Below are 12,572 nucleotides of genomic sequence, written 5' to 3' on the forward strand. Positions count from 1 at the left end.
GCAGCCTGGTCTGATCTCATAGCTGACCTTCTCTGAGCAGGAGCTTGGATTAGAGACTTCCTGAGCTTCCTCAAAACATGAAATTATCCTGCCATCAGGATAAATAGCATTCAAAAACAAGAATTAAAAAAAAGTAAAACGACTAGTATGAACTACTTGGTAAGGAAGCTATGCATAACACTATAAACAACATCCAAACACTAGGATTTGAGTATAAATTCAAATTACAAAATGCCACAAAAATTATGAACTCAAAACTTTTCTTTAAAGCCAACTTAACAGTTCAGCATGATTCACAAAGTATCTTCACTGTAACATAACTAAAATATTTAAGCTTGCAGAAGTGAGTAGTGGTAATATACAAAGCGAAAAATCTACTAAATGGATTTCTGCATACAACTTTTAATGAAAGCTCAGTGAAGGAACATGAACTATCAGCAAGATTTTTTGTTTTTTCTTTGTTATTACAGCACTGAATTTACATGCAGCATTATTAAATGGTAAGCTATCTAGACAATAAAATACCTAATATATAAGCATCATATGTCCAGTTTCACTAAGGCAATGAGTCAAAAATTCATATTGAAAACCTGTTTGAATACAATAATAGGAATTTTAATGAACAAGTGTATTGGGTTTGGCTGAGCCCCATAACAGCTGTCATAGTGCTGTGCTTTGTATTGGTACCTAGAAAGGTGGTGATAACACACCAGTGTTTTGGCTGTTGCTGAGCAGTGCTCTCACTACTGCAAGGCTCTCTCCAACATTCCCCCCCTCACCACTAGGCTGGGGGTGGGCAAGATCTTGGGAGGGAACATAGCCAGGACAGCTGACCCCAACTTACCAAAGGGATATTCCATACCATATGATGTCTGCTCAGATGTAAAAGCTAAGAGAGAGGAGAAGGAAGGGGGGGCATTCGCCCTATTTACGACATTTGTCTTCTGAAGCAACCTCTAAGTGTACTGAAGCCCTGCTTCCTGGGAAGTGGCTGAACATCTCCTGCTGATGGGAAGTAGAGAATAACATCTTTTGTTTTCCTTTGCTTCCATGTGCTCAACCTTTGCTTTTGCTTTATTAAACTGCCTTTATCTTGACCCACAAGTTTTATTATCTTATTTCTCCTCCCCTCCCCCTCCCCCCCATTATGCTGAGGAGGGGAGTGATAATGAGGCTTGGTGGGCACCTAGCATCCAGCCAAGGTCAATCCACCACAACAAGCAACAAACACATTGTCTAATCAAAACATTATGTGATATAAATTCTAAGTTTCATTACATTTAGATGGAACATCTTTACATATTACATGAAAAAATGAGGTAAAAGGTACAAGTCACAGTTGACAGAAAGTTGAAGACTTTCAAGATTTGTCCCAGAAGAATCCTCTTATTTTAAGTTTTGTTTCTGAAAGTTTTTTATCCCACAGTTTCATGAGGTGCCAAAAATGGAATAAAACTTGTTATAAACAAATGTATTCTCTTCAAAGGCAAAAGAGCAAGTTCACCAAACAGTTACCAAAAAGCCCCAAGCAGCAGTTGCAGAGTTCACCTGACACACTATTCAGCTGTAATATTTGAATTTTATTCTAAGGCTAAATAAGCTCAGTAGAGTATTTCTTTGGGCTCATTCAGACCATCAGGAACTAGATACTATGCACCAGTAGGATTAAAACTTACATTTAAAAACCAGGTACAGTCACACTGGAAATGGTTACAGATTTTTTAGCAACTTTATTCTCTCCAAACACCTTTTTATGGTCAACTTTTTTTAGATGGGAAAAAAAATTTAAATCACAATTTAAAGAATGTGGGAAATATTTTTTTAAAAAGGAAGATGTCTGAGGAAACTAAGATAAATACACACTTTTTATTCTTAATTATGTTAAATATTAGATTTTATTAACTAGCTTTTGTTAGAAAAAGCCTTCCTAGACTAGCCATTGTTCAGAAAATCAGACTCGATCAGAGTCTCAGCCAAGACTTTTAAAAATTCTAATGCCAGGCTTAGGTTACATTTTACTTTCATTTGTTTTGGCAACGTTTACTAATGAGAGCAATGCTCAGGCTATATTATAAGATTTGGGAGCTCCAAAGTTCATAATTCGACATTAACCATCATAGTTAGTTTTAAAAAAGCAAGAGGTTTAATTGCAAGATTTTATCTGTCTGTGCAAGGTTCATAACCATTTAATACCCTTATCTCTCAAGCAGTTGACTAGAGTCACACTGCTTGTGAACAGCATTAGGACTTTCCAGATAAGGATAAACTGAAGCAACTAGACTTTTATTCTATTATGTTCATAGGATATGAATAGGATTGTAGACATATACTGGAGAATGCTCATTTCAATACTTACAATTATTAACTGAAATAATAAAAAATTAAAGATCTAATAGCAAAACTCTGGTGACTTAAGTAATGCTTTTTTTCAGCTTTTTGGTATAAATGATTCAGAAAACAACTATAAATAACAAAGTAGTCTACACTTACTCTACTGAAATAACACAGCCCGTAACTAACTATACTAAGACATACAAAGCACAGAGAAGAACGCTTGCAGAAGGGGACATATCTGGCCAGAGTGGATGTGTTACAACAAAATGAAAAGCATGTGCAGATTAAAAATTACAAGTAGTAAGATGTAGACTAAAGCATGACCTCCACACCTCTCATTTTGACCTTGTTAACTCCTTTCAGACCCATACAGACATGAAAACCTCTTCCCTGGATAAATGTCTTGACAACAACTTCCTTCAAAACTTTACCCCTGTCCTGTGCCACAGAGGTGCCTGCACTTGGCTAAGTTTGCCATCCCTCTTGGCAGCAACGCTGTTCCCACCTCACCGGCCATCCACACTGTGCGATGCTGTGGCACTTTGTCCTGCCCATGAAGCTCCAACCTTTGCCCCATGGTTACCTGGGCTCCTACCAGGTGGCCCCACATGTGCCTTTCCCTGTGCTCCAGCCTACACTCCTTTTGGACCTTCACAGGGTAAGTATGTACTGTCACACCAGAGCAGAATATAGCTTTCCTAATGGTGAAAGAAATGAACTTGTTACACTACTGATATTTCAGTGAAACATGGCCAGCCTCAGCAATTCTCATGTCCCCTATAGCTGAACTCATTGGAGGGAAGACCACACCATCTTTTCTTTTGAAAAGCACCTAGCAATTAATCAACAGCTCCAGAAGTAAAGGCAAATATGTAAAAAGCATTGCCATGCACAAGACAACTCTCACATGCCATTCCAGTGTTATCCTTCTCACCCAGAAGCACTAGCTAAACTTTAACTTTGCTGAAACACAGCAGGATGAGGCTCAACGATAAGCAGGAGTTACTAGGGCACAAAGGGAAAGGGTTCTGTGCAACAACTCCTCTCTATCACACACGGAGTGTCACCAATACACACAGCATCAAAAGGGCAGGGAACAAGGAGGACCACAATCCCTTTCTGTACTCCTGACACATGAAAAGGCCAGGGAGTCTCCAATGATCAGCATATAAGGTTTTGTTTAATTTAAAAAAAAAATAATCAGGGCAAACAGGCTTCCTGCAGAGAGCACCTTTCCAGCTAGCACAAGCAACTAGATATGTCTACCTGGTTGCCAATCTAATATTATGGAATGCCTCTACAAAAACGTGCCCATTTAACCATCACTAACACAAACCTGAAGACTTCACTTTCCGTCTCTTTCATGCATGTGCTACATAGTGCCGTTTTAGAGAGCCTTCATTACAGCTAACAATTAAATCCAATCAAAGTATCTGGTTTCCAAACTAAGTTCTGTCATCATCTTGAAAAACATAATGGTACCTGGGAAATAACTGGAATCTTTTGGAATATACATTTTTTAAAACGGCAGTTTCCCTCTGATTGAGACAGTGTTCCTTGACACTCACACACATACAAAAGGATACTTTTCTTTCTATACGAAAAAATTGTCAGAAAGTACCTAAAAGCATTTTCTGTCTGGGTTAAATAATAATATATAAATGTCCTCACTTGAGCTTTTTAGTATTTTTTTTAAAAGTAAACTATATGAATCTTCACTTATTTATAATAAAAACCTTATCTAGTCCAAAATTCAACTAATTTCAAAGGATTTGAAAAATTTTGCATTTTCTTCAGTAATAGCTCACTAACAAACTTGAAGCTACTATTAGCAAGACACATGATTGTCATGAGAATCATCATGAGAAGTGACTCTCAAATGTAGAGTAATTGCTGGAAAATCAATTCTAGCTAGTGGTATTTAACAGGACAATAAACTAAACCCTGGCACTCACACTGCATACGTGAATTAGAAAATCATGTAGAAGTTTTGTAAACTCTATTCTACACCATCAAAAATTACAACTGGGTAGTTTCAAAAAATATTTTCAGTCATGGTCAATGCAGAGCTCAGTGTAGTTACTACACTGGTATACCAAAAAACATATTTACATGTGCAAAGCAAGAGGGAAGATCTTGAAGCTGTCATCTTTTTAAAAAAACAAACACTACTCCTCCATGAACTTTATCACAACTCCTTTTCACAAAAATATTGATAGAGAAATCCAACACACAAACAGTAAGTTTAAATGAACTCGTTACAGAACACTGATGTGCAACATTTGTAATACTCCTTCAACATGCACAGAGCTCTCTTACAAAGCACCATGTCTTCTAAAACATGTAATAGATGCACTGGTGACAAATGAAGTATAAAAATAAACACACTCAATCTGCTAAAAAAGTATAATTACTTTTTTCTCATTTGAAACTGCAAATTATTTTTCCAGATATGTTTAATAGTAATATTCTCTTACAAAAATGTTTTGAACAATTCCAATTCCATCTCTGCTCATACCAAATTATTCGCATGACATATCTGACATCCTAGTGTTCCCCAACTTTGATCAAGGGCTCTTAAAACTCTATTTATAAACTGATTCAGACCATGTTTAAAAAAATAAATCTAATATTTCTAGCTTTGCTCTAATTTTATTAAATATTTAATCTACTCTCCATGGTCTCAGTATATAATGTGTTTTATTGAGTGTTCCATTTACAATAATTTCTAATAGGTGATATATACCCATCTTAACTCATTGTTTGTATCATTAAAAGTCCTAGTTTTCTTAAATAACAGAGTACAGTATTCCTAGTGCAATGAATTATAATTCAGTCTGAAGCAGAACTACACTTCTTTCATGTTTCAAAAAAAGTTGAAAATATTTTCAACTGCCAGAGAACTGTTCAATTAAAGGCTGCTTTAAATTTTATAATCTGTAAGTGTTGTAAGAGTCCCTTTTCTTCCAACTCATCAGTGAAAGGCTGACATCCAATCCTATCAGTCATTTAAAGAGAATGTGTGCAAAAATAATTTAATTGGAATATTCTAAGAAGCAGTTAACTTTACTAAGATCTCAAACATTGAAATAATGCTTCCTGTTAAAGGGACACCTGCACTAACCAGTCAGTGTTCAAGGGCTTGCTCTCAATCAGCTGATTAAACCATAAAATAACGCCCTCCGAAATCTTATTCAAAGAGATTTCCTCATGTATTTTTGTGAAAACAAAGATTATACTGCAAATCTGAAAGTCAAACTTTAAAAAAAAAAACCCAAAAAACCATGTAATTTAATTCTTAACTTTGCTAGGTGGAAGCCACAACATGGGAGAAGGTCCCTTTAACGAGAAAGGAGATAAGTATCACTTTATCAGGATGTGGGAATGGAATCTGTACCTATGGGTAAATGGCAATGCGTTCTGGGTTGATTCAGCCCTTGGTTCTGAGTTCTGCGTCACTTCCGGCATCACTCTCTCGTCATCTGTCCCATTAATACTTTCTGGTGTTAAAGGAGACTGAATATCCCCTCCAGCTGATTCCTTAAGTAAAACAAACAAATGACACATTAGAATTACCAAGTGACTTGCTTAGGAAGGCTATATATATATATATATATATAAGCACTAACATTAATTCTTAAATGAGATAAGAACTTTAGGCAGTATTAATGTAGAGGCTCACAGATTTCCAGCATCCCTCATAGTCGTATTTCATCATGTGAATTTAATTTAGAAGTGTATTACCACAGGATTCACATTATCCTGCACAAAACACAACTGACCTATGATTTATTTGCAAGTATCCAGCCTCCTGCTTATTACAGACCTCAGCCAGCTACACAATGGGCAACTATTGACACCCAGGATTCTTATCTCTTACTTTATATTCTAACACAGTGAAACAATTCTGACATTTGTTTCAAAATCTAGCTTTCATTTTGTGTATTAACCAAAGTGAACAGTGGAAGAGCCATTGGTGATGCATTCACAGTTTCACCTATAAGCCATCTGTAAAAAAAAAACTTGCTCAGCACAGTCCTCTTAAAACTTTTGTACATGTTAGCCTGGCCTAGCTCATGGAATTATCTGGGAAGGAGAATACTCCAGTTATACCCAGAAAGCTACTACTATGCAACCGGACACCTGAAAAACTTATGGGCTCTCTTCCTAGCAGAAGGCACTGGTGCAGTTAATCAGCCTTCATCACGCCAACATGTACATTTATGTTTTGGCCAACAAATGCTATTTTCCAATTTCTAGTCAATAAAAAGTACTTCCCTTTAAAAAAAAATTACACTGTGTAGCCCACATCCTAAGTTAGAACATTATAGGTTTTTTAGTCCCTGTATTTGGTTTAATTTCAATATTTTCTTTCCTATTATATACTTTTTTAATGATTTTTGCAGGAGATGAGTTATATAAGCTTAAGTAGCTCATCTCTATTTTAAAATGTCTTAGTAGGTTTTTAGTAATCAAGCAGTAACATTTAACTCTAAGATAGAAGAGTTTCATGACTAGAGTTCAATGGATGTCACGGAAGGGTGTCTATACAGCAGAGGACTGGTTGAATTACAGTATTTCCAAAAGCTAAGCACCTCCTATGGCCACACAGCCTTTTATCAACTGCATGGGAAAGAGGTAAAACTGCTATTTAATGTTATTAAACTGAAGCACAAGCACAGCCTCTGGAAAGCCAGCAGCTCCTCTTCCCAGCTCTTTGTCATTGTGTAGAAAGCTGAAGAACAGCCATCTCAGAAGAAATTGCAAAGTATCTGAAGATGGTCATGATCTTACAAGATCAGGATCTAATTTTGAGCCTCCACTTATAGCCTTCAACTAGTTCACAAGAATAAAGCTTTTTGAAAGCCAATAATGAATCTGACTGTATATCTATAAGAAATCTTGCCCTTGACTTTGAGACTTAACCAGATGGGAAAACTCAGTTATTTTATAGAAAATAAGATCTGGCTGTCATCATCACCCTCCACAAAACACTGGTGTCGTTTAACCAAAAATATTGTCGTTCAACATTTTCGTTACACTTTATATTAAGCATTTGCAGCACAACAATTGTCAAAATTTTGCTTTTATTCTACTGTATTTCTCACATAGTCAGAGACATATCTCACTCTACAACTTGAATTAGTGGGTAATATGCAGTTATATTAAAACATTTTAAGAATGACTTCAAGTTTATTATAATTAGCATTCATCAAGTTATACAATACATATACACAAGTGTCTCTATTCTGCATCTTCTTATTAAATTCCTACTGATTAAAAAGCAGAAAATAATTATCTTACACTGATTTATTACACAAATATTAAAGCTATTTATAATATAAGTGTAAACTATTTATTTTAGGAATGTAAATATGTAAATTGTTACCTACTTTCCAGAAGAATACTCTTATTTTATACTCAAAACTATTATCTTATGTGTTAATACTTTAGAAGTTAAAATTAAATCTTGATTTTTACAGAACAATTTTACTGAACTGAAACTAAATTAAAATGAAGTGTCAAAGGAGAGCAGAGTTGGCAAGATAAGCAGGCACATGAATTATTTTATACAAATGATGTGGTTCTGTCTATTATTATCCTCTGATTTGACAAACAGTTTCCACTGCCATTAAATGAAAGGTATTATGGACCCAAGAGTTTCTCTGTTATTTCCTCCTCTTCCCAAACTGCACTAGATGTTCTAAAAAACATATACCACAACCCACAAATCTGGCTTGCTTGTATCTTTAAGATAAAATTCCTGCAACAATATTATTAGATACATAAAGCCAGAGCTTTATTAAAATATTTTAAGTATGAATGCATAAAAATTATTTCAGCAGAAGAAAAACAAATGTACAAGTTCCATCTAGGCTTATTTTTCAGTAAAGTACTTTCATAGACATCTAATTTGAATGAAATTCAAGTGACATGCAGACAAACATCACAATCTATGTAATACCTAAAGGTTCACTCCCTGCAAATTCATGAGAGGCTGATCTGTATGTACAAGAGAAGCATCAGATTCTAGTATGTATTTCTTCCACCAATACAGGTTAATCAGTGTTCTCACACACTCACAACTATCTCTGCCTGGTAAATAATTTATTATGAAGCTGGCTATGAATAAAGTACCAAATACAAAAAAACCAAACCTTCTTACACAGAACAAAACTAATCTTACAAATAATATATTCACATTTTATATTATTTAGAGAGAATAAAAGAATTCTAGAAATGTTTTTGTGAGACATTCATAAGTAATGAAGTTTTTACTCCGGATTATAGCTTCACACATCTACTTCAAATTTTACATAGTTGGTCAGCTGAAAAAGATTTTCACCCCTCCCTCCTAGCTGGAAGAGCAGGTTAACTAAGACCCAACTGTGTAGACCCTATAAAGAAAAAAACTGCTTAAATTGAAAGTCTTCCTGTAAACCAATGACATATTTTAAGGCCTGATTTTTCCCATGTCCCATTTCATGACAGCTACAAATAGATATTTCATACATTTGAGAAGAAAGGATTAATGGCTCTCCTATGGTATAAAACCATATATCATATATACTTTTTTGGAGGATATTGAACTTTAAGTCACTTGCCAGTCCTGGATTTACATATGGACTGAGGATTAATATTTTTCAATGTGACAAGTAAATGTGAGAGTCTGCTGTTTAAGAGTTTTTCAGAGATCTGCACTGTCTAAAGGAGCCGTGGCCTTACTAATAAGTATCCAGGACTGGTGATGCCAAGCAGTATATAAAAATGACAGTTACCTACAATATACAAACTAAGCATAATAGAGGGGAAATCATCAAAAGATGCCTTAAATTTAAAAATCTTATAAACAAAATGCATGCACTCACAAGAGTCTCTAAAGTAAAACAAGCAGACTTCACAGCACAGATAAAGCCACCTTTTAACGGTGACTAAATATATAATAGAAGAAGGAATATGTGATTCTAAAACCATGAACAAACCAAATCAATTCCAGCTTCTTCTTTTATTAAGTATTATACTGTTTTCTCATTAAGTGTTCCATACACTTCCCTGACATAACTGTTCTTCATAGAGCTCTGTTCAGTACTGACTGGCAATAGCATAAGGCTGCCCACAACCGATTCAGATATCTTAAAGTCTTAAATAAATCTTTCCAGTACAGAAATTCACACGATATACCAGAAAGTAACTTTTTCCACAAGGATCGGAAGTAAATTGAGTACTTCCACAGAGAAAAAGCCACCAGATGATAAAACCATGATGATTTTGCCAAAACCAACCCCTTCATAGAATCATTTAGGTTGGAAAAGACCTTTAAGATCATCAAGTCCTTGCACTATAAAAATCTTGTGATACTAAAACTTTTCAGGCAATAGCTATTCCTAATATTATAGGAGTGTCTCAGAATCACAGAAGAAAGAGTTGGATTATTTTGATTTGATGATTTTAATTTACTCACCACACAATTTCAGAAATTAACAGACGTCTTAATATGAAATGACCAGGGTCACAAGAAATATCTGAAGACAGATTCTTGCTTAGAGAAAAAAAAAAAGGCCTGAGGTTCAGACTCCAGTTCTCCAATTGGTTGTGAAAGGATTAAATTCAGTTGAAAAAAGGAGGCTTTGGATGGCTGTAAAATAAGGGATGGGGGTAAGATAAGGGGGCACTCAGATAATCTCAGGGTAGACAACTGGGTCTTGAGAAACTGATACACAGGACCATAATGATAAGAAAGTTACAAGAGGGTGGCAACAATAGCCTCTTAGGATATGGTCTACTGATCCCAGAACTGAGTTTGCCCAGAAGGTCAATCAGTGGGCACAGCGAAGAAGACTACAAGCCTTCATCTGAAGACCCAGACAACCACCCAAAGACCACCAGGGAAGATGACTGTGCATGTGGACCAGGCGTTTGCATATGTTAATGAGTCCCAGGAAATGTCATGTATATGTAAATAAGTTCTCAGAAATCTTGTGAATATGTATAACTTTATGGTGTATAGCCTCTGAAAGTTTGTCAGATTGTTGGAGCACTTATGGAGGAGCTATCCCCAGTGCTACCCCAGTGCTGCAATAAGGAATACCTTACTTAATAACAGTCTGCTGTTATTGAGTTTTATTATATCAGACTCCTTACCCAGCTGCACCTAGCTTCCCACTTTGGTGAGGTTAGAAAGCAAGAGGGGTTGGATGCTGCTGAACTTTATATCAGCTGTAAGACTGCAGGGGTGAGGGTGAAAACCCCACAACCTACACTAATTGGTTCTGCACTTGAACCTAATTAATATTTGTTTAAAAAAGAAAGGAAGAAAAATAAAAGGGGGAAGAGGGGGAACACACAGTTTTCATCCTATTGATTCATGCTGTTCAGTGAACTCCCGATCAGTGTTGTACTTTCAGTGCATAGGCAAGCCTGTAAATGAAAATAGACCACAGGTGACTTGTCACTGTAAGTTCCATGGGTTTATGACATGAGCAAAATAATGCATTTTTTAAAGCAGCACCAAGAGGTATGTAACACATTTTATGTACGTTTTTCATGTATATTTTCCAGTTTTGATATGCAGTAGCTTCCTACCTATTATTAATTTAATGCAGAATGATATCTGCAAGTCCAAGACAACAGAGGGATTGACGCTTGTAGCTAACTGAGCTACTGTTATAGAGCTATCCTGGTTTCAGCTGGAAAGTTAACTTTCTTCTTAGTAGCTGGTACAGTGCTGTGTTTTGGCTATGATGTGAGAACAATGTTATCACACTGATCTTTTTAGTTGCTGCTGGGTAATGTTTATACTAAATCAAGGAATTTTCAGTTCTTCAGGCCTAGCCAGCAAAAAGGCTGGAGGGGCACAAGAAATTGGGAGGGGACACAGCCAGGACAGCTGACCTGAACTAGCCAAAGAGGTATTCCATACCATGGGACGTCATGCTTGGTATATATACACCTAGGAGGTTGGCCGGAGCAAGCAGATCATTGCATAGGGACTGGCTGGGAATTGGTCAGTGGGTGGTGAGCAGTTACATTGTGTTATCACGTGTTTCTTTCTTCCTTTCCCTCTGGATTTTATTCTTTCCTCCCCCCCTTCACTATAACTGTTATTGTCATCACTGTTATTATTGTTTTTTCATTTTTATTCTATTTCAATTATTAAATTGTTCTTATCTCAACCCTCGAGTTTCACATTCCTTTCCAATTCTCCTCCCCATCCCTCTGGGTGAGGGGGAGTGAGCAAGTGGCTGCATGGTACTTAGTTACCAGGTAGGGTTAAACCACAAGAGCTCACTACTCACACACTACTTCCCAATGCCTTTCCTGTCAAAGCTTCCTAAAAAAGCCCGAGTCTTGACTGGCCACTGAAAAACTCTCTCCTTCCTCTTTTATTCCCCCTTTCTGCAAAGGATCACTATGCAAAAGGGAAAGAAGAGCTGTAAAATGATTGAGAAAGGCAACACTGGAATTACGTGCCTTGCAGCCACTTTTTGGCAGATGATCAAAATGACAGCAATTGCTCCTTCAAATGTCTCTAGGGTCCCACCTTCCCTTCCCACTACCAAGCACCTCTTTTCCCCCAGTCATAAATCTCTTCAAATAAGCCCCAGCACTACCGAAGCACTTCAGTCTGCAGTGAAGTCATTGCTTCTCATTCGCTCCAAACTCCCTTCTTTCTGGGGAACGAATGAAAAGCATTAAGTATGTGAAGACTATTATGCTGATGTGTCAGTACTTGCACTAACTATATCTTTTGGAATAATACGCTAACTTATCAGTTATAACACTGAAATACCTATTTCCATTATCTATGTATTTATTAATGGAAATGATGAGAAGTTTAGACAGTCAAGAAAACTAATTAAAAACCACTGCCTTATTTTTTCTCCTATTACAGTAAAGCAAGCAGTTTCCCTTTAATAGCAAAAGCCAACCTAGCACTTGGGCAAAACGCCTACTGGGAAAACAACATGAGATTGGTTCATTGTGTATTCTTGTGGTTTCCACCGACTTCTCTTGGAAGGAAACCAGATGCAGCTTTCTGGTAGCAATAAACCTATCTGTACAGCATGCTGCAAACTGCCTGCTATCATTGTTCCATCAAAGATCAGGAGCATATTGTAGTGCAAAGCACTCAATAGATGCACTGATTCAGTGAATGAAGATGCGCTCCCCAGAAAAAGAAAAGACTTAGCTGCATTAATCCTACTCAGCTCAAGAACCCCTGCTGTAGTTTTAAAGCT

The 12,572-nt window shown here is 36.5% G+C and overlaps 1 protein-coding gene across 3 annotated transcripts in view; it reads right to left on the reverse strand.

The window, feature by feature from the left end:
• The window catches only part of LOC119140851 (homer protein homolog 1-like), a 122,784-nt gene that overhangs the window by 72,472 nt on the left and 37,740 nt on the right, over positions 1 to 12,572 (reverse strand). For all 3 annotated transcript variants that reach the window (XM_037372485.1, XM_037372484.1, XM_037372483.1), the window contains exon 5: positions 5,732 to 5,874. In XM_037372485.1, coding sequence (XP_037228382.1) covers positions 5,732 to 5,874 — 143 coding nt within the window. The remainder of the gene's footprint in view (positions 1 to 5,731; positions 5,875 to 12,572) is intronic.

This window comes from Falco rusticolus, chromosome W, assembly GCF_015220075.1.
Source record: "Falco rusticolus isolate bFalRus1 chromosome W, bFalRus1.pri, whole genome shotgun sequence".
NCBI classification, from domain to species: Eukaryota; Metazoa; Chordata; class Aves; order Falconiformes; family Falconidae; genus Falco; species Falco rusticolus.